We start from the raw sequence: 26,280 nt of genomic DNA, 5'->3' as shown, positions 1-26,280 counted from the left end.
GGAACTTCCTGTTCTAAGAAAAATCACCCTCTAAATTCAATTTCTTGGCTCCAGCCCAGCCTTGACAGCATGGTGGCTGACAGATTGCAGTGTAAATGAATCAGACATAATAATGTTCTCTGCCTCCCTGGCGCCTCTCCCCCCCAGCATCTCCCAGACATGAATTTCCTGGGGTGTGCAGGACGTGACCCAGGCCTTTTGCTTTGGTGGGTGTGGCACAAGGGAGAGAAAAGATGGTTCTTGTTTATGTTACAATTCTTATGGGTCCCCCAAGAGTGGGAAAGAGTGCTTAACATGAGCTTCAGACAAACTGGTACAACCTATGAATTGAGGGTTTGGGAAAAGAGAATCAAGAGAGTAACTAGTGTGGCGAGGGAACTGCTGCTGAAATGTGTTGGAAACATTCAGAATCTTGGTGGAGATTCTTCTACCTAATTCTGAGGGATAGACCCCAGGCCTGACAGCTGGGTTCCCCAGAGAGGAAGGGCAGAGAGAAAACCAGAAACTACTGCGGAAATTGCAGACATGGTTACTTTTGTGCAAACACTTGGAAAGCTCCTGCAGATCCGGCTCAGCTGTTGTTTACAGCTTTGGGGGAAAATGGCTCTTATGTTCTCTGTTTGCAACTCAGTCACAGGGGAGAAACTACCACAGCCTGGTTAGAGGAGGTGGCTTCATTTCTCCCCATGTCACAGGGTAGAAAAACTAAGGCCTAAAGAAATAGACTCATTCTAAATAGAGGTACTGAGGGTAGAAACAAAGAATTCTAGCTCTCAACCTGAACCTCAGATTGTTTCTACCATCTGCCCAAGGAGACTACTCAGAAAAGGCAGTTGGGAATGAAGGAGTCAGACCAGAATGGGAGTTAGGTTTCTCAGTAGTGTCGTGGTCACCAGACAGAATTCTAATGACCAATTATGTGCCTGCACAGTTATGTGGCATGAACAAAGACATGAACACCCCCCAGGGCAGTGGAAAGGCTCTAAAAGCCCTATAATTATAATCCATAACTGCTTTTGTCCATGACCAATGGCAAGGTTGTTTCTGCCTCCATGCAGAACCACTGATAATCAATCTTCTTCTCTTTCTCTAGGGAGCTCAGCCCATCAGACATGAACTCATCCATACCTATTAATTAGAGTGGAAGCAAAATGGTTCTTCATAAAAGTTGAGCCTCAGAGAAGGGGAAGAACAATCCCCTAGTCTTCTGTCGTAAAGCTGTGAAGAAGACCCATGCCCTTGAAGTCTCAGTCCAGGTGATACCTTACCAGGTAATTTTCCTCCCTTGGCTGAACTTGTCTAACTATGGTCAGAATAACTGCCTTGATCTTTCCCTACTTCATGGCACTCACATTGGCAGAAAGCTGAGACGTCAAGGTGGCCACTTTTTCCTGGGATGATTCCAGTTCCCTACGAAGCTTCCGGATTTGCTGTAAAAGGAAGAGAAACACAAACTACTGGCTACAGAAGCTGTATAAGATTTGGAAGGAAAATGGGGTGCAGTGATGTCAACAAGCAGAGACAAAGGCTTTGCACCCTACCTCAGATTGCATCCTCTCCTCAGCCTGAAGAAGGGAGCACAGAAGGAGAGAAAGAGAGAGAAAGGAAGTAGTTACTATGGAGGTGAAGAAGTCAGGTCCCGGTGGCAGGGTAGGAAATGTGAAGAAGCATGACTCAGAGGTGCAGAGAGGCTGAAACTCTTGTTTCCTGGCCCTGGCTCCTCACAGGACTCGGCTCAGATCTATACTAGGGTTTCAATAAAAGATTTATTTGGAGCTCATCTCCAGCAAACTTTGTCATTGCCAAAAAGGCTAGGAAATGAGACTTTGGTCGGTTTGAGAACTAACAGTTATTGCCAGCAACTTGGAGTAAAGAATTAGGGGCAAAATAAATCTATGAATCAAGAAATGCCTAATAGCCAAATGCTGTGGCTGGCGCCCCACAATAAACACTTGGTCACTTCTAGGGTTCTGGAGTCTGGGTCCTAGAAACCTATTCATCTCACCTTGCCATACATGCTTCCCATCTACCATGGCACAGAAAGGGCTTGCTAACATGGGGATTCTCCATTTTTCAAAGGAGGGCAACAAAAATCACCAGACTTGCTCAGGAGCTGGTGGCGGGGTCAGAAAGACCATGGAGGTCCTGAGGCAGCCAAGTCAGTGCTACAAGCTCTAGGTGCCTCCCCCACTCCCACCCCAATGGGTACAGTGAAGAGAGAGCAGTGCCCCCATTCCCCGCCCAGTTATCCAACTCCAAGGAGGTTCTAGGGAGCATGGGATGGTAGAGGAGAGGGGATGAGAGGGGAACAGAAGTTAATGCTCTTACTGAGGAGTAGGTGGAGGAGGCACTGGAGGCCAGGGACAGCACTGAGCCGTGAACTGAAAGAGAAGGAGAACACAAAGAGTTAACAGTGGGTTCCAGGGACAAGGGGTTTTTGGAAGACCCCCTGAGGCAAGACTTTGGATTATGATTCTGGAGGGCATCTGGAGCAAACAGAAAGAACAGAGTAGGGAACCCAACTGGCATCAAAAGAGCCCAAAGCAAGGTCTTGAGTCGAGCTAGCCTCCTCTTTCAGCCTACATTCTCTGGCAGCCTGGGTATGTCAGTCCCTTGCTCAGTCTGCTCTGAGGGGCACAGGGTTTCAGAGAAGGGAAAGGAGACTTTCATGGATAGTCATCATCTTATCTTCCCAGTCAGGAAAGCACTTTAGCCGCAGGAGAGGGGAGTTTCTCATCAGATTTGCTCAGAACAAATACTGCAATTCTGCCCACGCCTCCTCCTCTCAGTACTGGGGGATGTACTTAGGATCTTGGGGATCATTCAGATGAAAACAATATTTAAGTGAGGAATAGTCATTCTGATTATTCAGTAGAACCTACGGTGAGAACTAAAGCATGTCTGCAGCAGATGCCTCCTGGAATGACCATCTTGAAAATAATAATGGGAGATCTAAGCTGCCATAAGCCTGGTCTTCTAGCTCTGATCAATAGTAATACCCAGATCACCACCAACAATCAGATGGCCCTCCCTGGTGCTCATCTTTGGAACATTTTTGAAAGAGGAATGAGATGCCTAATTATTTGTAAGGATTTATTAAGAGCTACTATTATGTCCTGTTTTCTTTTCATATATTTGAGAGACTGTGGGGAGGAAAGACTATGGCTAGAATGAGGAGGAGAGAAGCTGTGGTTTTCAGAGCATCCTGAGGCGTGCCATTTAACCCTTCCATGCTCAATTTCCCTCCCCCAGCCCCAGTGATGGATGCTCCATCCCAATGCCCCAGTGCTAGGTGTGCCACCCAAGGTTTCTGGGCCCCCAGACCCTTCAAAGGGATGGGGAGAAAAAACTGAAATGGCCCAACTTGATGTTCTGTGAATCATATGTGTGTGTGTGGTGGTGGGAGTGGTGGGAGTGGAGGTGGTGGGTGAGGGGACCCAGCAGAGCTGGAATGAGCGTGAACCGCGCTGGCATGAAGTCTCACCATCATCCGTGGGGTCTCGGAAGGATCCTGACCGAATCATTCCCTTGGGTCTCTCGGCCAGGGACAGGGTGCTCCCCATTTGGGAGCCGCTGTACAGCTCGAAGGCCGCCTCGTGGGTGGGGATGCTGTTGGAGCGGGTGATTCTTGGCGTGGTGGCCGCAGTGGGACTCACTGGAAGGACAGAGGGAAGGGGGATAGGAGAGGGAGCAGGAGGGCAGGAAAAGAGGCAGGGTCATCAGCTCTCCGGGCCCTTGGGGGATGGAGCACCGGGAGCATGAGAGGCAAATGGGGAGAGGGCAGGAGAGGAAGGGGCAGGTGCAGTGGTGGGAGTGTGCAAGCAGCTGGTGGTTAGGAGCGGGGTCCCTCCTGGGGAGATCAAGCCCTAATGGAGAAGGACCCTGCTGTCTGGAATAAAGACCTTCCCTCAACCCTGCCTGCCTCAGAGTTGTTGCTTTTGAAGGTTAGGCTGGGGGCCTGGCAGCTTTTCCGAGACCTTCACATCACTCGGATGTGCTGATGAAAATGAGATGCTGTGGTTCTCTAAAACAAAACTGCCAGCTCAGGAGGACTGAAAATTCAAATCAAGAGCCAGATCTGAATGATGAAAAAGAACCAGCTAGAGAAGGGGGCTGGGCTACAGGATTCAGTGGCCTTGGCACTGTGGAAGGGCATGAGAATCTCCCCACAAAGTAGTGTCACTCTAAGTGACTGGGTTGGCTCTAAAGCATCAAGAAACATGGCCCTCTTTGCCTAGCATTGCCCCGGCTTGAAGGTCAGATGGACAGAGCAGGTGAAAGTGTCAGGTAAGGCTTGTGGAATGTGCTTTGAAGCTGGGCTCAGCTGAATCCTGTTAACCTGAAGATGCCTTACCCCTTTGCCCCTTGTTGGGATTACAGCCTTTCAGGGTTTCATACCCACAAGGAGCTCCCTTGTCTATTCTTCTGCCTCCATACAGGCAGGTGGATGTCTAATCTGTCCATAAAGACCTGTGCAGAAGAAGATGGCACACCTCTCTGTTGACTTTTTCAAATTCCTAAGGTAATTATTGCTTAGCCCAGCCCCTCATTCTACAGCACAAATGCAATTCTTCTTATTTGGTCTTCAATGGAGATAGAGAAAAAGCTGGCCCCATCTTCCGTTTAGTAGCCCTTCAGAGGCCAGATGATCCTGTCTGAAGAATGGTTCTTTTCCCTAGGCCAAGTGATCCCAATTCCTAGTCTTTCCTCAAATTCCCCACAGTCATTGCATGGGTGTGTTACAGGTCCTTGTCTTTTATTAACTGATTTCTTTTACTCAGCTGAAAGAAGAGATGGATTTAAAGAGATGCAGCAAGCAGATAACAGGCCTATCCCAGGCACTGTTCCTGAATGGGTTCCTAGTAGGTCAATCATGGCGTACTGCTTCCCAGAACTGGGGCTGGTGTGCTTCTGTGCTAGGCCAGACTGTATCTGAGACTTCCTGTCCTCCCTGTCTCCAAGTCACTTCCTTATTTCCTAGCTCTCCTTTCTCCCTAGGCTTTAGGAAGGGTGTGGCCAGGACACATCTTAGTCAGCCCTGCCTTCAGGGTTAGGATGGACTGGGCTCAGCCAGAGCAGTTGAGGAATCTGGACTTGGCTGAGTTTGGAGGCAGATCTTGTCCTTGGCAATCAACAACCTTTCCCTCCTTCCTCCCCATCGGCCTGACATTTCAGTGTTGCCCTCTCATTAGCTGGCCCTAGGAGCACTGGGTGTGGTGGCTCCTTTCTGGCAGTTCAATATGCCTGCTCTTGCACTGGTTTGATCTCTGGGCTTTGGGTTACAGCTTTTCCATGCCACCATTCAGGTTCTCTGATGCTAAAAGGATCCTACAACTTGTGCCCAGGGTCAACTTTTCAGTTTAGGATCTTGAAGTACTCTACCTTCAGTCTTACTTAGGGTGGATAAACTGAGGCACCATGAAACAACCCAATAGAGCATGAGTCAAATATGAGATAAAACCCAAAGCCCACCTGCCTTGCCTCACCCTGCAAGGTGGCCCCTGCTTCACACCATGCCACAGTGAGTGACTGAAAACACTAACCTATGTTGGTAAGTTGGCCCTTTGCACTCAAAGACATGGGAAGTGCAGGGGGAGAAGGCAGCTCTGACTGGTCATCGGATTCAGGCAGCCCACCAATGGTATGGGAATGTCGCCTCTCCTTGGTCTCCTCCTGGGACTGAAGCTGGTACCTGTAGGAGGCAGCACAAGTATTCAATCTGGGACTAGCAAGTGCGGTCAGAGGTTTAGTTGGTGCGGAGGGTGTCTGAACTAGGCTGGAGCCAGGAGATTCTGAAGGCAGGACACGGAAAAGAGAAAGGGGTCAGGGCTGCTCAAGGAGGGAGGAAGAGGTGGCAACTCAGCCTCCTCTCCCAGACCATCCAGAGGGTGTGGAAGGCTTAGCAGGTATTCCCGTGAGGGTTCCTGAGGTGGGGGCAGAAATGATGGAGGAGGCATTAGAACTTCTCAGAAGTTCAGGACAGAGTCTTATGATTCTACGTGTGGGCTTTCAAGTTGCAAGAGTCGGTCAGGCACAGTGGCTCACGCCTGTAATCCCAGCACTTTGGGAGGCTGAGATGGGTGGATCACTTGAGGTCAGGAGTTCAAGACCAGCCTGGCCAACATGGTGAAACCCCCATCTCTACTAAAAATACAAAAATTAACTGGGCATGGTTGTGCACAGCTGTAACCCCACCTACTTGGGAGGCTGAGGCAGGAGAATCACTTGAATCTGGGAGGTGGAGGTTGCAGTGAGCTGAGATTGTGCCACTGTACTCCAGCCTGGGTGACAGAGTGAGACTGTCTAAAAAAAAAAAAGTTGCAATAGTTGCCACCCAAATAACAACTCAATGCTGTCAGAACAATGGATGACCAGGTAGGTCCTGCCCCTAGCCCAGCTGAGTGACCAAAGAGGCAGGCTGTTCTCTCTCATACTTTTAGGGAGGAATATTACAGAGATGAAGCTCAGCCAGGATTGGGATGGCATAGGCTAGTACAGGTAAGTGCATGACTCCCGTGTGCAGACTTGTTTCTCCCCTGTCACCAAAAAAAGAACACTCACTGTAAAAGTTGACTCACATAATGTTAAGCTTGGGCAGGGTGCTAGGTGGTACTTGTATGGGACAACATACAAATGATTCAGCTAAAAGGGTGACTAAATTCATGACTGGAGCCTGGGACAGGTTGAGATATGATTTTTCATACATACCAGGAGTCCCATTTATAGGGAAGAAAAAACACATTAAAGGGTTACCTGAGCCCTTTCTTGGGAAGAGTGTTCCGATCCCGCTGGTTACTGTGGAGATAAAAAAAAGAGAAAGAGAGAGAAGCATGTGGGTCCATCTTAGGAACTAGAGTTTAGGACCACTGCTGTGAGGTATGCAGACCCTAGATGCAGGACATCAAACTATGACTCCCTTTAGCTCTAGAAACCAAGAGATAGCTATAGCCTGCTTCTTGGCTTACAACTTGGGAAATTTATCTGAAATATTAAATGCTTTTTCTCCGATTAGAAATTAAGGCATGGTTAGCTATTTAAAAGATCATATTATGGCGTAGTCGCAGCTCTCGGGAGGCTGAGGCAGGAGGATTGCTTAAGCCAAGGGGTTTTGAGTCCAGTCTGGGCAACACAGTGAGACCCCATCTCAAAAACAAAAAAATAGATCATATTATGGTAGGTAAAAACTACCATATAGGTAGTTTGATAACCTTGGCATGTAGGGGGAAGGGAGGAGAAAACTAGGATGTGAAATAAAAGAAAATATTTTGGGCAGCCAGGCGCGGTGGCTCACGCCTATAATCCCAGTACTTTGAGAGGCTGAGGTAGGCGGATCACTTGAGGTCAGGAGTTCAAGACTAGCCTGGCCAACATGGTGAAACCTGGTCTCCACTAAAAATACAAAAATTAGCCAGGCATGGTGGCAAGTGCCTGTAATCCCAGCTACTTGGGAGGCTGAGGCAGGAGAATTGCTTGAACCTGTGAGGCAGAGATTTCAGTGAGCTAAGACTGTACCGTTGCACTCCAGCCTGAGCAACAAGATGAAACTTCCCCTCCTTTTTTTTTTTCCCTTCCACAACCAGTTGTTAGATGGATATTCTAACTAACTTTTGAGATGAAACTTCATCTCAAAAAAAAAAAAAAGATTTTGGACTAGGAAGCAAAAGCTCTGGATGATAGGTTAACCTGATTATGAGATCTTGGATAAGTCATTTAACTTCTTTGTGCACAAGTTTCTCCATCTGTAATATAATAATAATAATTTAAAAACAAAAATACATCTTACCTATCTCATAGAGTTGTTGTGAAGCAAATTAAATTACTTAATATATGTGGAAAAAATGTCAAAAGTCACACAATGGCAATAAAATATAGGATAGTATTGCCAATGGCAAAATGAGCTCAAGACACCGAGACAGGTTGAGGTTCTGCTGTCTTGTCTACCTACCTGTCCAGTTGCCCAGCTCTGGGGCTTCCACTCCAAGTCAGCTCTTCCGTCTCTTCCTCTGGGGGAGCAGCAGTGGGAGCAGGTGGGGTGGGGACGGGAGTACTGCTGGGGAAGGCACTGGGCAGGCTCATTGGCATCTGGAGGGACTCCATGCTCCTGTGCAGGCCTGAGAGTTTGGGGTACATGCGAGTCTCTTTTGGCACACTGAAACCACTCATTAGCTCCAGGCCCTGGGAGAAGCTGGCTGAGTTAATATTGAGGATGGGTGCTGGACTGGGGGTGAAGCAGGAAGGGAGAGGGCCCCCGGATGCTGAGCTTGTAGCATGCAGATCTGGGACCTTTGAAGCATGGGTGGTATCACTGGATGATGGTAGATCCAGACTATTGGAGTTGACCTTGTCAAGATTGGCTAGTGAGGGTGGTTTGACAAAGCTCTTCGCTGTGGCCCTGAGAGAAGATCAAACAAAATATTTAGAATAACAGAATTACAGACTGAGAGGCAGATAGGACCTTAAAGAAATCCTATCCAGTCTTGTTTTCTGCCTATTTGCTAAGCACAGAGACTTATCCTAATGCTGTTGTGAAATACAATGCAAGGAAATCTGACTTGGGGCACAACTTGGGGCACATTCAGCTTAGATAATGGGGCCAGCATATGCACATGGGAGATACAAGTGAATTTATGCAAATAGGTATATATGTGTAAATAAACAGTAAAATCACCCATACAAGTGCTGAAGACATGGTAAGGGTTGATCAGAGAATAGTACAAATGAGCTAAGTTTTGAATACAGTTTTGAAAGAGGGATTCAGTCTTTCAGAACTTTCAGAAACAAGATTCTTTCAGAACCATGGCATACAGGGGAGAGGTGGGAAAGAGCCATGCAAAGGCCTAGAGACAATGGTGGATAGGCCATGCTTCATCTAGTCCAAGGAGAGCAGAGATATGCAAAAGAATGACAAAGCAAACAGACAAGGAGGCAATTGCCCGCATTGGGTACCTGAGAGGGGTTGGTGGCAGCTCTGCCAGCTTGGTGGCTGTGGGGTGGCTTGCTTGGTTCTTGGGAGTACTTTCTGGGGAGCCAATACTCTTCAAGGAGATGTTGTCTGAGTCCAAGGCCACTGCCTTGGCTTTGGCCTTCTCCTTTTCCCGATCTGTCTGATTGACAGGGGCTGGAGTGGTCCGCCCACTGGCTACCTTGGTAGGCTCCTTCAGTCTGGAAGGTGTAAGGCCTCCCTGCTTGGTGCTGAGGAGGCTGGGGTCAATGCTGCTGCTCACAGGGCGAGGTCCACCCCGCCCGCCGGTCACGCTCATAGAACTGGATTTGGCTGGCCGGGGCAGACTGCGGTACTGGATGTTAGAACGGGCTCCAGGAGCCAGGAATCCTGGCTCTGCACTGTTGGACACATCTAAGCTAGTCTTGCGCCCATTTACTGGCTTGACAGGGATGCCTGAGGACTTCTGGATCTTGCTGAGAGTGGCTGAACCACCGGTTTGCATGACGGTGGCTGTGCCTGTGGCAGGAGGAGGCTTCTTGTAGCCAAAGGATCCCGAAGTGGCGGGGCGAGCAATGCCTGAGGGGGGCTTCTTAGCATCACTCAGGCGGTCCCGACCAGCATCAGAGGAGGAGCGTTGGAGCCCAGTATTCTTCACTGCAAGCTTACCCTTGTCTGTAGCTTTGCCCTCAGGTTTGCCTGCAAGAGGACAGGAAATGAGATAAAAGCTGAAACTGAGCAGTATCTTAAAAAACCATCCTTTTCTTTCCCTCCATGGGTGAAGGGAACATTGTAGAATTTTAGAGGCCTAAATATGGGTAAACAGGTACAAGATAAGCTGATAAAGTTTCTTGTCTGAAAGACTCTGGCTGGGAGGTGTGGGGAGGCTAGGAATTTTTTTTTGTTTTGCTCCCAGAGTAGAATGGTCCATTTTGAATAAAATGGCAGAGGCAAACACAAAGATGATCAAGAATATCCATCTAACAACTGGTTGTGGAAGGGGAAAAAAAAAAGGAGGGGAAGCAAATGGAATAGAGTATGACAGTATCTCTTGGTAATTAGAGACTTGAGGAAAATGTTGATTAAGGCTAAAAGTTACCCAAGGGGCCAACTTTGGGGCACTATAACTCTCTTGCTGTAGCCACTTTATTTATTGTTTTCTTAGGATCTTTCTGAGATGTCAAGCAATATCTTATGAAGATAAGTACCTCGAGTGACTAACTTGGGAGAAAGAAGAAAGCACTGGAAGTGTTTGGAAGGAGGTCAAACTAGTCTCTAAACATAATATACTCCCTCCTGCACCTCATATTAATTGGGATTTTGGCCCAGTCACTTAACCTCTTTGAGTTTCTGTTTCTTCCACATTTGTAAAATGGAAATAATAACACCCATCTTTCCTAACTCACAGGACTGTTTTTAGACCAGATAAGATAATGTATGTTAAAGCACTATGCACATGTTTGCTATCATCCTATGGGTTAATGACCACTAAGAAGAGGAGCAACCAAAGAACTAGGTCTTTGCCCTTGTACCTTCCTTTATCCCAGGCTCACCTGCGACTTTGAGGGCACTCTGGGCAGTGTGAGTGATGGGGGAAGTTACAGCCACAGGTGGGGTCTTGCCCTTCTTCAGGGAACCAGGGTGTCCCAGGCTGATGGGCTTTTTCAGTTCTCCACCCTTGGATGAATCATCACAGCTCTCAGGCCGCTCCCTCCGCCACTTAGAAGTCCCAGGTTCCATCTTCAGGCTACCACTGTCGTACTCCAGTTTTTTAGGGGCCTTCTCCTCTGACTCACTAAACCAGCTCAGCCCACTTTCTGCCAGTGAGCGCTTCTCTGAGTCTGTGCGTAGCTAAAGAAAAGAGAAAAAGGCAGGGGGAGATATTTATATGCAAATGGGGGACTGGATAGCTGACAGGATTGATTTTAGTTAGTACCTGGCTCTGCTCATCCCAGAGTATTACGTCAACTGAGGGTTTCTACCTATACCCCTAGGGTTTCCAACAACAGATGGCATGTATCTCTGGGTTTCTTTTTCTTCTCCAGTTGGAATAGCTCTTACATGTATCACTCTAGATTGGTGTAGGCACTAAGTATAGACAATATGACAACATCTGATGTCTTGTGAGTAGCCTTAGCTTTTTTTTTGGGAGAGGGTGGGGGCAGCTCTAAAATGACCTGGCCAAAGGCCTATGAGAACCAATCCCTTGGAGTGGGTGTGTATGTGCAACCCCATACACAGACAATGCCGTTTGCCCTGTGGTTCATCTTGAGATGGCAGTTTGGATGTTTGCAAACTCACGTACCACTATTGTTGAGTTCCTGCGAGAAGCAGTGGGAGTAGTTGGGAGGGAGTTGAGTGAGGAGCTAGCATTGAATTCTTCTGAACTGAGATTGTCTGAGGCATCGCTGAGTCCACTGCTGATGGAGCTGCTTTCATCCCAGCTACAGGACAGGAGAGATGAAGGTTAGTGGTTAAAACAGAAGCCCAGGCAAAAAATAAATGTTTCACATTGATGCAAGAATGACTCTGTACCAGTATTTAGGCTAGCCAAAAGGAGAAAACCTGGGGGTTTATCCTGGGTTTGCCAGCAACTCAAAGTGTGACTTAAACTGCCTTGTAATTTGGTGATGTTCTTTTACAAAAGGAAGAGACTCTGTCTTTATCTGGCAAGAGAAAACGTTGTATCTCCTTAACAGAAAGGTATATTATAAAGGCAAGGTAATTTTTGGATCAATCTAGTTATACAAACCAATTTCCTCTCCCTGTAAACAACCTCCATTCTTAAAATTACCATATCTTTGTTCATTTTTAGATGTGTTCTGCATCTATTCTCCCCTTCCTTTTCTAAAAATGTCTATAACTGGTAATGAGGCCCAGAAAAAGATTTCTCTTTTCTAGAACCTCTTAGACTTTTATCATTTCTCATTGCGCCTCCGTTTATGCAGTTCATCCTATCCTGGGATCGGGTCCTGCTTCTAAACAGAACATTCTGTCTTCTGGTAAGTGAACCAAATTTAAGGTGCTGAGGCCATGTAGAGGGGCCAAATTTGTGCTGAATGGATTCATTTCTCTGCCAATTGCTTGGAATATCAGGTTTGTGGTATTAGGGAGATACTACTGTTAAACATCTTTATCTGTAAACATCTGTATCCAAGAATGCTATTTCATGCACTAAGTGAACTTACTGCAACCTCCATGTCTTTGTAGCTTGAGCTCTACAACATTCCTTTGGCTGTTATTTTTTTTTTTGAGACGGAGTCTTGCTCCGTCGCCCAGGCTGGAATGCAGTGGCGCAATTACGGCTTGCTGCGACCTCTTTTTCCCAGGTTCAAGCAATTCTCCTGCTTCAGCCTCTAGAGTAGCTGGGATTACAGGCACCCACCACCACACCCAGCTACTCTTTTTTTTTTTTAAGTAGAGACAGGGTTTCACCATGTTGGCCAGGCTCCTCTCGAACCCCTGACCTCAAGTGATCCACCCGCCTCGGCCTCCCAAAGTGCTGGGATTATAGGCGTGAGCCACCGTGCCTGGCCTGGCTGTTCATTTTTGGGCTTAACAAGTTTCTGTCAGAAAGTTTACCCTTAACCTCAAAACTAAATAGCCTCCTCTACCATTTATATTAATTTCCTCTTATTCTATCTTTGTTTGCTATTCACATGTTTCTTTTCAATCACACGCATTGTTTTCTAAGCTCAAATTCTGTCTCCTATAAACTTTCTTCAAAGGTCCTGTTTTCCAAGTCTTTCCAATTCCTTTTGGACCTTAAAAATTTCTTCAGATTTCACTCAAGTTTTAGAGCCTAAAACTGAACACAGAAGTTCAGTAAGACTGCTATACAGGAGTAGCTGTGCCGGTAGGAATTAACTTCTAAATCCTTGTTATCTGTGTTCAGAGTAGGTTTGTTTATCAGCTTTGCATATGTGCAAGGACTAAAAGGCTGAAGACTTTTTTGTGTGAATTAGCTGGTTATCTGAAAAAAATTTTCTTTTTGATTTATTTTGAGTTTCATATCATGGAACAAAAATCAGACATACAAGTCATCTAAGTGGTTGGCCCAGATCTCAGTTGGCTCTCTCTAATTCATGTGCTGGGAATAGGAAAGTGGGTGGTTTGGACATTTTGGCTTTGTTGCTCTGTAGTGATTTATCCAAATACATTGAGAAAGAGCAAAGAAACCATGGGGATTAGAACACACTACAGAGTTCTTTAAATTTTACGACTATGAAATATAGCCATTATTGAATGACAATCAACCTCCTCCCCACTTCTCCTCCTGATATATGTTAAATCTCACATTTGTCCTGGGCTAAGATGTCGTACCCCCTCACTTTGTAGAGAAGGAATACTGAGGAAAGATCAATGCTGATTTTATGGTCCTATCAGCTCTACTGGGTCAAGATAAGATCTCTGGCAAGCAAGCAAACAATTCTCAGCATGTTCTCTAAGTCAAAGACAGAGGAAGCTTGTAGCACTGAATCTTTCATCTGAGATTAATTATTGGTAATCAAGGTTGTGAGGCAAAGAAAGCTCTTATGGAAGGACCCTTGCAAAAAGAGGATTGCTGCAGCTCAGAAATCCAAAAGAAACCTTCCTTTGCCCCACATTTATGGAAAGTTTAATAATGAAATGGGGGAGGGGGATTTATATTCTAGGAGAGCATTTGGGTCCTCCTTGCTCAAAAGACATTCCTTCCCAAGTTCTTTTCCTGTAGTGAGGAAGTGTAAGCCTAGAATTACCAAGGAAGCTTGGCTAGAGGATATAAATACTTCCTAGCAAAATTCTTTTGCAAGTTCTGAAGAAAAGGAAAATTCTGTTGTCATGACACGAAAGTTAAGCATCTCCAGTGGAGATGCTCCTTTGAAGACAGCATAGTTTCTTTCTTTCTTTTTGAGACAGTCTCACTGTGTCACCCGGGCTAGAGGGCAGTGGCACAATCTCAGCTCATTGCAGCCTTCGCCTCCCAGGTTCAAGTGATTCTTGTGCCTCAGCCTCCCGAGTAGCTGGGATTACAGGTATGCAATTATTTGTATTTTTCACCATGTTCGCCAGGCAGGTCTCCAACTCCTGGCCTCAAGTGATCCACCCACCTCAGTCTCCAACTCCTGGCCTCAAGTGATCCACCCGCCTCGGCCTTCCAAAGTGCTGGGATTACAGGTGTGAGCCACTGCGCCCAGCCCTCTTTCTTTAAAAAACAACAACAACAAAAACCCACTATTACATTTGAATGACTTGGAAAAAAAAAAAAAGTTAAAGAATGACAGAGAAGACCTTTTGTCAAAAAAAAAAAAAAAAAAAAAAAAAAAAAAAGGCTGGGTGCAAAACTCCTCCTTGAAGCCAGGTGTTCAAGACCAGCCTGGGCAACAAAGCAAGACCTCTGTTGCTACAAACAAAACAAAACAAAACAAAAGAAATAATACATGCTGTAGTAAGGATCCAAATATTATATAAATATAAAGGAAAAAGGAAAAATGCTCCTTTTTTTGCCCTCCCATTTTTACTTCTAAGGTAACTACTCTTAACAGTTTTTTGTGCATCCTTCAAAAATATCCCTATGCATATATCTTCTAGCTGTTTGCTCTCTGGATCTGCTGAATAGCTGACATTATAGGACCACACTTCATTATCCTGGAGATTCTCTATACCTGACTTAAACTGGAACCTCAGTCTTCCTCTTTGTTGGTTTACTCCTTGTTTCAGTGAAGTACCTTTCCTCTTCCAGTAGGTTTCTGAAAAGGGGTGCTTAGGAAGTAAACTTTGTAAGACCTTACATATCATAAAATATCTTTATTCTATCTTTACACGTGAGATGTTTGGGTAGCCACAGAATTCTAAGCTGAAAATATCTTCTTTCAGATTCTAAAGGCATTGTTCTATGTCTGTTTCTATTGTTGCCCTTCTGATTCTTTGTCCTTGTATGTGACCTGTTTCTTTGTCTCCCCTCTGGAACTTTTAGCATCTTCTTGTGCACTGAAACATCACTAATGATGTGCCTTGGTGTGGGACTTTTTTTATCCTTGTGTTGGGTACTTTACCAGATGCTTTAAATCTAGAAACTCATTACCTTCAGTTTTGAGAAATTTTATCAAAAATTTTTTGACGATTTTCTCTTTATTTTTCAGTTCTCTCTTCTAGGGTGTTTGTAATTCAGTTAATAGATTTTTTGCCTGATTTTCTACATTTCTCTCTTATTTTCTAGCACCATTTAAAAAAAAAAAAAACTCCATTTTTTTTTTTTTTTTGAGATGGCGTCTTGCTCTGTCACCCAGGCTAGAGTGCAGTGGTGCGACCTGGGCTCACTGCAACCTCCGCCTCCTGAGTTCAAGAGATTCTCCTGCCTCAGCCTCCCAAGTAGCTGGGATTACAGGCACGTGCCACCACTCCTGGCTAATTTTTTGTATTTTTAGTAGAGATGGGGTTTCACCGTGTTAGCCATAATGGTCTTGATCTCCTGACCTCGTGATCTGCCCGCCTCAGCCTCCCAAAGTGCTGGGATTACAGGCGTAAGCCAGTGCGCCCGGCCTTTTTTATTTTTATTTTTTATTTTTTATTTTTTTGTAGAGTCAGGGTCTCCTTATGTTGCCCAGGCTGGTCTCAAGTGATCCTCCCACCTTGGGCTCCTAAAGTGCTGGGATTACCGGCTTGGGCCACTCTGCCTGGCTGCTAAACTCTACTTTTTGAGCAATGGCTTCAATTTTATCTTCCATCCTTTCTATTAAGTTTTTCATTTCTTCTATCACACACATATATATAGATATACACACATAAATATATAGACATACATATATATACACATAAATGTACGTATGGTTATTGTATATATGTATATATATTTTTTTGAGACAGGATCTTGCATTCTCACCCAGGCTAGAGTGTGGTGATGCACCATAGTTCACTGCGCCTCAAATTCCTGGGCTCAAGCGATCTTTCTGCTTCAGTTTCCCGAGTAGCTGGGATTATAGGCATGTGCTACCAAGCCCAGCTAACTTTAACATTTTTGTAGAGACAGGGTCTCACTATGTTGTTCAGGCTGGTCTCAAACTCCTGGCTTCAAGCGATCTTCCCTCCTCAGCCTTCCAAAGTCCTGGGATTATAGGTGCGAGCCACTACGCCCAGGCTTCTACCATATTTTAAATTTTCAAGGCTTCTTTAAAAAAATTTTAAACAGCACACTGTTCTTTCTTTCAAGGATACAATCTCTTTTTCAACTCTCGGAGACATTCATTCACTCATTCATTTGGAGGGGCAAGTTTCCAATGGCCTTGCATAGTTTCTGGTTCCAAGTTGCTTTGTTCTGTTAGTACTGGCAGGACTTCATGTTATAGACCTTCTGAAATGTGTGATGAAGCTTGGATGTTTGCTATTATGGAAGACTGCGACATTCATTGTAAGTTATTGAGAACCTTTGTGCACATGCAGTGGGACTTGTCAACTATGGCTTCAGTATAGGGAGATGAGATTGGACTGATTCATTTAAGCTTTTTCTTGTGAGTTGGTCACCTTTCCTAGAGGTGAATCTTCCAAACTCCAGCCTGAAGCATGTAAGACCAGCATTCTGAAAGCTGAGTTCGAGAAGAGCCTGGAGCTTTCAACATTCAATATGCAAAGCTTCATTTATACCCCTCTCCCTTTAGTTCAAAATCTATGCCCTCACTTGTGTCAGGAGTCCACCAGTCCAGAGGCTACCTGTTTTACTCTCTTCAGAAAATAAGTCTCCAGTCTTCTGTTAATGGAGGGAAAGGGCTCCCACTCTGGGAGCAGATGGAGCAGAATCTGAGAGTCTTAGTGTTTTTTACATACATTTTCAACCAGTCCTCTTGTTTTTAGACTTACCTCTTCCCCTATTAAAGCTACCTGATGCCACCAATTATGAAGCTTTTTGAGGATTCTGGGGTGCAAATTGAGTTGCTGCCCCACTTCCTCCACTGCTGGCTCAGGATTCAACTTTAAGTCTGATCTATCAGTTCATACTTGCCAGTCTGATTTCCAGCTTCCCATGATCTCATCACTATTATCTCTTTCTTCTCCTGTTCTTTGTTTTTGTGGTTTTATGACTTATGAAAAGAAAAACCCTTTTTTGTCATTTAACTTTTGTGGTAGTTGTGAAATATGTGAAATACATCCTAAGTGACTCTTTTGGATCAGATATCCTGGTGGTAGCCTTCAAATAGAGAGAGGTGAGGAGACATTAACTTTGGAGTTCCAAAGTCAAATTACACAGAGGCAGAAGAAACCATCTAGACAATTTTTTTTTTTTTTTTGAGACAGGGTCTTGCTATGTTGCCCAGGCTGGTCATGAACTCCTGGGCTCAAGTGATCCTCTTGCCTCAGCCTCCCAAAGAGCTGGGATTACAGGCATGAGCCACTGCACCTGGGCTAGATGATATTTTTTGAAGACTCAAGAGCTGTGGGAGAAAAAAGACTGGATGGACACTGTCCATCCTGAAACATATGACTAGTTAAAGTGTAAGAATAGAATATCTTTAGAAGAGTTTGCAAATTTTATCAGTTCATGAGTCAGAGTACTGCAAAGCAACTGCCTGGTCACTCAAGATAGCAGGCAGAAAGGAAGGCAGCTTAAATATGGCACCAAAAAGAATAAAGTAAAGAGGACAGGGCTCAGAGTTATGGAGGGCTACTGCATCTGTTGTTTGGCAGAAAGAATTTCTTTGCTCACTCTAAGCTGGATTTTGCCGTCTCCCTCCCGTTTCTCTTTATATTTGTTTCTCACATAGATCTCAAGTACAGAAAAGAGAGTTGGGCAACAACAAGCTAGGCCTAAATTCACGAGGACATGAAAACAACAAAGAATGCAGAGACCTCAATATCCCCGTATAATCTAATCTACAAATCCAAACAACTACACACAGGCAACTGATGTATGAGAGAAATGGTGTCAAAAGTTTTTATCTGGAGCGAGTTCTTATAAGAACCATGGCACTTTGTCATTTTCATCTACCCCCAGAACAGAAGAGGAAATGAGTCTGAATGAGCATATGAGAGATTGAGTCAGATATAAACAGGACAATGAAAATGAAGAACCTTGTCAACAGATATTTCAAGGGAGCTATAACAGATTATAGAGGTAAATTAAAGAACTTTCTCCATGGCATACTTATTTTCCCATTTACTATTCTCCTCATATCATCTAGTCTACCCTCCAAAATTTACACGTCTCATTCCCTATTTCCACTAAAAAGCATCAACTTTTCCCCCTCATTGCTCTATCAAAAACTTAGGTATGTCTTCAACTCCTTTTCCTTCCCTTTCCTCATCAAGATTGTAATACATCATTGATTGTATTACCACTTTCCTCTCAAATCTATCTCTTTCTTTAACTTTCCCCTGCCTTTGCTTTAATGTCCTCTCACTTGAGCCACTGTGAAAGGCTTCTTATCAGCTCTACTCTGTATAGATCCTCCCTCCCTCTAACGTGCGCTAAATATAATCAGAGGCCTCATTACCCAAAAGTGTGGCACTTAGCAAAACCTTCATTAGCTCTCTGTTACTGATATGATAAAATAAAAATTCTACAGCCTGGCTGGGCATGGTGACTTACATCTGTAATCCTAGCACTTTGGGAGGCTGAGGAGGGAGGACTGCTTAAGGCCAGGAGTTTGAGACCAGTCTGGGCAACATAGTGAGACCCAGTCTCTCCATATTTTTAAAAAATATTCTACAGCCCATTTATCAAGATTATCCATGAGCCATCATTAATGTAGTATAGTGATTAAGAGCACAGATGTTGGAGCCAGACTACCTGAGTTCAATCCCTATAAACTCTGCCTAGGGCTAAATTCAACTTCAATCGAGCAAACAGTCATCAAGCTCCTAGTATTTATAATGCATGGTGTCAGTTGCTGTGGGCATTCAAAATAAGTGGCTATCCAGAATGAGCCTATAACCCAAGGGTGGAGAAAGGTGTATAAATGGAATAAATCCATGACAGAGGTATAGACAACATACACAAAGCAATACAGAGGAAGAAATTATTTCATCTCCAATAAAATCCAGAAATATGACTTTACCATGTCAGAATACTGAGAAACATAATGTTTTATCCACTTTTCTCCACTCCCATCCCACTCCTACTTCCTATGTTCCCTATGATTCCTATTAGGTGCCCAGCTCTTTTGCCTAATTTTCTTTTAGAAATACAGGCCTGCATGAGGAGCCAGTCCTCACATCACTATGTAGTCTAGATCAAATACCAAGTCTTCCATGAGGCTTTCCATGATCCTCCTTGCCAGAAAAATCTCATTCTCTTTTTTGTGTTTCTACAGACATACCTATATTTCTATTAGAGTGGTCTGCCTTGAAATAGTTATGTCCACACATCTTTTCATGAGACCATATTTCCCTGAAGGTTAGGATTAAATCTTATGCTGCTTTGTACCCCTCATACAATATCTTGTATACAGTGGGCACTCACTCATTGCTTATATGAAAACAAGAATGCATAACTTCAGGAAAAAGGTTATGATGTTGGGGCTGCTATTTATATATTCTCCAATAATAACTAGTAATTTATTTATAAAGGTAATCCTTGCTTTGGGGTTGGGGGAATTTATTAACATTCTCTTTTCAGAACATTCAGTACTCTGCTGAAATTCCCTATCTATACAAAAATGTAATTCACCTTTTATACTGGATCCTTAAACATATTTATAAAAAGGATTTTACAGTCCTTATCTGTTAGTTTCAACATATGGCTCATCTGTGGATCTGCTTCTATTGACTATTTTTTCCCTCAGTCATATTTTTTCTGCTTCTTCCTGAGTCTTGTAACTTTTTATTTTATGCCAGATGTTGTGTGTAAAAGTGTGGCAATAGGTATATCCAGAAAAGGACATGTCCTTTCCGCTGTTAGGCTGCTAGGATTGAGAGCTGAGTCAGTCTAGCCTGTCATATAGAGCCAGGTTTGGGCTCTGTTATAGGTCAGTTCCCTCAATTTTTTTTTTTTCCAGACAAAGTCTCGCTCTTGTTCCCCAGGCTGGAGTGCAATGGCGTGATCTCGGCTCACTGCAACCTCCACCTCCTGGGTTCAAGCAATTCTTCTGCCTCAGTGTCCCAAGTAGCTGGGATTACAGACGCCTGCCACCACACCTGACCAATTTTTGTATTTTAAGTAGAAACAGGGTTTCACCATGTTGGCCAGGCTGGTCTCGAACTCCTGACCTCAGGTGATCTGCCCGCCTGGCCTCCCAAATCACCAAATGTTTTGAGGGCAAGATCGGGACTGTCCTTTCAGTAAGACTTAAGATCTGAGCATAGTGAGTCCCCAGAGATCTCTCTATGCCATCCAGCCCAGCTGCCAGCTTTGGGCTGCTGTGGAGTTCTCTGCACTCTTGGTGAGCCACTTTTGTACATTCAGTGAAGGATCTTTGTGCTTTGGAGGGGATCTTTCTCTACCCTCCTACCCTGTTCTCAGGTTCCACTGTACTGTACTGTTGCTGTATAGTCAGTGAAGGCCCTGTGCACATTGGGTGGGGGCAGGGATCTTTCTCAGATTTCTGTCCTGCCCTTAGCCATCAGCTTGCTGCCACTGTGTACTCAGTGAAGGCCTCATGAGAACGATTTAGGGGTAGGTGGGTACTTATTTGCTCTATCATTAGGGCTCCTTATGGCCAGCCTACATGTGGCCTTCAGAAGTTTGTATGAAGTTCAGCTATTTTCTCCTCATCCTCATCTATGGTGGGTTTGCTCCTCTTAGCCATACCCTAGGAGGAAAACAGTCATGTATACCATCTCTCCTAGGAATGGCTCTTCTCTTTCTGGAATTTAGTTCAATTAGAATACTTTGCATCCTTAGATATCTGTATTTTTTAAAAGTTATGTTTGTTGCTTATCCAGCTTAGCCTTGCTGTTAGGATGAGAGTGATAGTGTAGGACACTATACCATTCCCTTCCATAAATTAGCCCCTTGAGTGCTCTTAGAATAAATAAAGCCCTTCATCTAGGGCTGTTAAGAATGGCAACTGATTCCTCCTCTTGTTTTCTTGCCCACTTCCTAGCATTGATACCATAGTCTAAGGAACACTCTGGTGCACCCATCTCCTCTGTAGGATGAAAAGAGGGACTGTGAAGAGGCCAGCTCAAATGAACACTGCTCTGTTTGTGTCTGTGCAGACACGTGGCAATGCATGGGGCAGGAAATACTCCTCCCCTCTGGGAAAAGCACCAACACTAACGTCGTTCTTGGCTAGGATTGGCCACCCCTCCCAGACTTCTCTCACACCGTCTGCTCCCCACATTTTAGGCCCAGCTATTCCATGGAACTTGAATAGCCAAGGGAGCCTGCAGGCAGCCAGAGGGCCAAGGGTGTGGGCTAACTAACTGGAAGAGTGGACCAGCTTGTGACTACATAGGAAAAAATCCTTATTGCTTCTGTAGCACAGCATGGTTCTTAAAAGTCAGACTAGAACACTGAGTCTGTTCTTCTGTCCGGAATATATATGCCTTGTGAATCAGTAACTAAGTTTCTCTATTTACTACTTAATGCATAAGAGCTGTGTACATGGAACTCTACTTTCTCTTCTGAGTGGAGAAATATCTGCAGTACAATAGGCTGGTTTTAAGAGCTGAGAGGTTTTTTTTTTTTCTTTTTCTTCTCTTATAATTATTTTTACTCCCAGTAGAGTTTATGGAATTGGAAGCCTAGGGGATACCTAGGACTTCCTGCTTCATCATATAGGAAAGAGAAGAACTAACTTTATCATCTAAACTGGAAACAGGTTCCAAGACAGCAGGAAGTTGTTTGGCCACAAAATGTAACCTACTTCATGGAAACAAATCCCCAAATCAATCATGAAAAGAAGCCAGACTCAGAGTTGGAGGGCTTTTCAGTCCCCATCACTATACCAACTAGGTATGCACTGTATTCTATCAAATATACAAACATCAAATGGGGCAGAAGGGTAAAAGAGCATCAATAATCACAACTCTTGATATTGTCTCACTTGCTAGAGTTGATGGATGGTGACCTAGGTTAGGCAGTGAAATAGACAACAGTGACAAAGTGTGAATTAGACCCAGGGACTGAGAGTAATCTGATAGTCCAGATAAGTAGGAGGCTAGCAAATGTGATGAGCCCAGTTCTAGGTTTGCCAAGGGCTAGAATGTCTATGGATCAAAATAAAAAGAAGATTTTTCATAATGCAAGTGTTTTAGATAAGGCTGTCATTAGATGGTTCTGCAGCCAGGGATATCTCATGACTTTTGCCCCCGATACTCAAATTATTCTTGATATTTTAAGGAGACAGGGCAAAGAGCACATAAGGCTGGAACTGGAATCAGTCCAAGTTAGAATTAAATACATACAGACTCAAAACTAATCTGTCCTCTTGAGGAGGCTAACCTTATTGGCTAGAAACGGACTGAGCTGACCTCAAAGAATACACTACTATAGACAAGAATACATTCCTAATATTTGCTCTAGTCTTGAAATGTTCCATAGTTTTCTTGGAACTACACCACATTAAAGCTAAGATATAGCTTCCCTTGCTCGCTACTTTAAGAATACTCTTGCTATCTATAATAAAATGTATTATGTTAAACCATGTGAAATTGCCAATCTTATAGTTAAAAAATTGGTCAAACCTGGGCACTTTCATATGATTTGACATCAAATATATTTATTTTTGTGTTTGGTCTATGCTTTAGTACTTGTTTGCTACAAAACTGTGGTCATGGATTCTAAACTCTTTTTCTTTTTTCTTTTTTTTGTTGAGACAAGACTTTGTCACCCAGGCTGGAGTGCAGTGGTGTGATCTCAGCTTACTGCAGCCTTGACCTCCCAGGTTCAAGTGATCCTCCTGCTTCAGCCCCACAAGTAGCTGGGACTACAAGTGTGCACCACGGTGCCTAGCTAATTTTTTTATTTTTTGTAGAGACAGGGTTTCACCATGTTGCCCAGGCTGGTCCCAAACTACTGAGTTCAAATGATCTGCCCACCTTGGCCTCCCAAAATGCTAGGATTACAGGTGTGAGCCACCATGCCTGGAGTTAAACTCTTTTTTTTCTTTTTCTGAGATGGAGTTTCACTCTTGTTGCCCAGGCTGAAGTGCAATGGCAAGATCTTGGTTCACCACAACCTCTGCCTCCCACGTCCAAGTGATTCTCCTGCCTCAGCCTCCGGAGTAGCTGGGACTACAGGTGTGTGCCACCATGCCTGGCTAGTTTTTGTATTTTTAGTAGAGATGGGGTTTCACCATGTTGGCCAGGCTGGTCTCGAACTCCTGACCTCAGGTGATCCACCTGCCTTGGCCTCCCAAAGTGCTGGGATTGCAGGCATGAGCCACCATGCCCAGCTGACTTAAACTCTTAATAGGAGAGACCAAGTTACAGAATCCAAGTCAAATGGAAGAAATGACAACCTGTCCCACTCTAAGACTAGTTTGGTACATCTGAACAAGGGAATATGTTTTAGACTTTCCTCAATCCAAAGTTCCAAACATATCCCATTCTGCACTGGTCTTTTATGCTTTCTTCAGACCCATTCCTGGGGTGAGCCACTCAGTTCATAATCCATACTTCCCTAAAGGTCACTCAGATAGTCATGGAGATGTGATTCCTAATGAGAAAATTAGCAAGTGATGTTCCATCTCTGGTCCCTGTAGCAAGTGGGCTCCTTTGTTAAGATGTTAGTGACCTATATTTGTGTTAATACGGTAGCCACTAGCCATATGTAGCTAATGAGTACTTGAAATGTGGCTAGTCCCAATTGAGATGTGGAGTAAAGTTTCAAAGACTTAGTAGAAAAGGAGAATATAAGATATCTTAATTATCTTGATAATTTCTATATTAGTTACATATTAACATAATATTTTAAATACACTGGGTTAAGTAAGGCATATTACAATTAATTTTACCTGTTTTACTTTTTATTTATTTATTTTTTTGAGACAGAGTCTCGCCCTGTCACCCAGGCTGGAGTGCAATGGTGCAATCTCAGCTCACTGCACTCCAGCCTGGCGACATGGCGAGACTCCGTCTCAAAAACAAAAAACCAAAACAAAACAAAAAAAGTATGTGGCTTGCAGTAGATTTCTGTTGGAAAGCGCTGTCCTAAACAGGAAACTTTTGGTCAATGAAATGTCCACTTTAAAGAGCTGGAGTTCTTTAGCTGCTACAGTAGTTACATTTGGTCCATGACCTGAAAAAGCTACATTTTGCAGTTAAACTTCAGCTGATCCCTTTGATGGCAACAAATGTGGTAACATTTTTAGGTGCAAACACTGAATTATGAGCCATAGTCCTGGGAGACCATTCAAGAGGTTAAAGAGGATAAGTGATTTTTAAAAAAAGAGAATAGAAGAGTCAGAGTGAAATTGGGCAATTTTGTGATGCTCAGTTTTGAAAATGAATCAAGACCATCTAGAGAAACCAACACTCTGTTCAAGTACTGCCAAAGTTCTTAAAGTCAGCAACCTCTCCTACTCCTCAGCCCCATGTGGCGCTAGAGAACTCCAAGAGCAAGGGGGAGTACAGTGTCTGCTTCATTACATGTCTGTGGTTTGGCAGCGATCACAGCAAACTAGCTTGACCTGGCCAACCAAGCCAGGCAATGGGAGGAAAGGATGAATCGCACAGAGTGAGAGATTTAGAGGCAGAGAGGGTGGGGCAGAGAAGAAGCCAATGTAAATTTTTTCGAGTTAAAGGTTTGCCAAGTCTTAATCAAGGGTAAAAATCACCAAGAAGAAAGGACTGTAAAGAACAAGGTAATCAGAGTCTTATATGAAATTGGAGGATATGTACAATTAGGAAAATTTATTTGGCCCCTTGATATATTGGCAGTAAGCACTACAATTCCAGTCCTATAAGAAAACAAATGGTTTCAATAACTTTTAAAAGACATTTCCTAAACTCTAGTTTCAGTCACAGAACTATCTGATTAATTTGTTCAGTTCTCAAATGCTGAGGCTAATTTAATGAATGGACCATAGCTAGGGAAGCCCAAATTCAGATTTAAATCCTACAGACTGGTTACATGGCATTATTAAAAAAGCAGAAAAAATTGTCATCACAATTTTGGAGACTACCATTTTAGAGTATCTGTTGCAACACCTAGGTGATGAATTCTTACTCAAACCCAGCTGGGAAGATTATGAAGATTAATACCACGAAATTTGTAAGTATTTTCTGGGCCAGATGTGGTAGCTCATGCTTGTAATCCTAGCACTTTGGGAGGCTAAGGTGGGTGGATCACCTGAGCTTAGGAGTTCAAGACCACCCTGGGCAACATGGTGAAACCCTGTCTCTACTAAAATACAAAAAATTACCTGGGCATGGTGGCATGTGCCTGTAGTCCCAGCTACTCAGGAGGCTGAGGCACAAGAATTGCTTGAGCCCAGGAGGCGGAGGTTGCAGTGAGCTGAGATGACACCACTGCACTCCTACATGGTGAAAGAGCAAGAGTCTGTCTAAAAAAAAAAAAAAAAAAAAAAAAAAAAAAAAAAAAAAAAGAATATTTCCTGAAGATCAAACCCATCAAGAAAATTATACTCCAATGTCCTACTGAACCTTGATCATTCTGTTCGATGCTGAAATAAAAGATTTCCACCATTGCCTTTTTCTTTTAAGTCAATCAGTTATAGTAACTGACAGAGTTCTCTATGGCATTTAGAAAGGAGTTAAAGCAAATAAACACAGGGCCATGACACCTCCAAGAATAGAAAAGGCCACCCTAATGTGCCCATAGAGAAAGGACTTCTGTTATTTTTGATGATTCTTAATATAATGGAAAAGTGTGAAAACTTGTCTGCTTGGTTCCAAATTCAGTTCACCTCAAGGCTTCCTTGCTGAAGTTCTAGCCACTTTCAGCATACCCACTTTAGCTCACTCTCCTTTCTGATAAAGGTCCAAGTGTTTTTAATGGTGGCAATAGGGCCATAGGCCCAGTCCTAGGCAGAACCCCACTCAGTCAAAATAAAGCCATGCATTTCTGTGCTTGTTCTTCACAGATGCCATCTTGCCAGTGGCAAAAGAAAAGTAACCGATCTGGAGAACCGAATGCCCTTGCAGTTATATACAAAATTCTATGCATGTGCAATCTTCTGGTATCTGATCATACTTTCAGATTCTCAAATGTGTCTATGACTTAGAAAATTTTCTTTAAATTATCATCTTGCCTCCTAACACCCTGCTTTAAGCATTGCTTTCTTGATTCTGGCATTTAATTTTTGCCCTAAGGTTAACAGAGTTTCTTAAATTTAGACCATTGTTATGGAATAAATTATGTTCCCCCCAAATGTATGTGTTACAGCTGTAACTCCCAATGACAGTATTTGGAGATGGGGCCTTTAGGGAGGTAATTAGGGTTAAATGACCTTATAAGAGTG

General features: G+C 43.8%; 1 protein-coding gene and 1 long non-coding RNA gene across 15 annotated transcripts in view; one reads left to right on the top strand and one right to left on the bottom strand.

Moving 5' to 3' along the window:
- NAV1 (neuron navigator 1) overlaps window positions 1-26,280 on the bottom strand; it is a 280,412-nt gene that overhangs the window by 30,800 nt on the left and 223,332 nt on the right. For 4 of the 13 annotated variants that reach the window (XM_015447945.4, XM_065531956.2, XM_074032483.1 and 1 more), the window contains 10 exons: window positions 11,247-11,385; window positions 10,495-10,792; window positions 8,947-9,640; window positions 7,946-8,392; window positions 6,754-6,795; window positions 5,544-5,692; window positions 3,485-3,655; window positions 2,329-2,381; window positions 1,542-1,565; window positions 1,353-1,430 (listed from right to left, as the gene is read on the bottom strand). In XM_015447945.4, the coding sequence (XP_015303431.1) occupies window positions 1,353-1,430; window positions 1,542-1,565; window positions 2,329-2,381; window positions 3,485-3,655; window positions 5,544-5,692; window positions 6,754-6,795; window positions 7,946-8,392; window positions 8,947-9,640; window positions 10,495-10,792; window positions 11,247-11,385 (2,095 nt within the window). The remainder of the gene's footprint in view (window positions 1-1,352; window positions 1,431-1,541; window positions 1,566-2,328; window positions 2,382-3,484; window positions 3,656-5,543; window positions 5,693-6,753; window positions 6,796-7,945; window positions 8,393-8,946; window positions 9,641-10,494; window positions 10,793-11,246; window positions 11,386-26,280) is intronic. The other 9 variants (XM_015447949.4, XM_074032458.1, XM_074032489.1 and 6 more) reach the window with 3 other exon arrangements.
- LOC123567441 (uncharacterized) overlaps window positions 1-26,280 on the top strand; it is a 64,897-nt gene that overhangs the window by 37,415 nt on the left and 1,202 nt on the right. The window contains exon 2 of one of the 2 annotated variants that reach the window (XR_006690371.3): window positions 1,094-1,271. This is a non-coding gene — a long non-coding RNA (uncharacterized lncRNA). Of the gene's footprint in view, window positions 1-1,093; window positions 1,773-26,280 lie in introns of those variants that run through there. The other variant, XR_010582019.2, reaches the window with a different exon arrangement.

This window comes from Macaca fascicularis, chromosome 1 (genome assembly GCF_037993035.2).
Source record: "Macaca fascicularis isolate 582-1 chromosome 1, T2T-MFA8v1.1".
In the NCBI taxonomy this organism is placed as follows: Eukaryota; Metazoa; Chordata; class Mammalia; order Primates; family Cercopithecidae; genus Macaca; species Macaca fascicularis.
The sequence above is the reverse complement of the archived record's forward strand: the minus strand, read 5'-3'. Positions and strand labels throughout refer to the sequence as shown.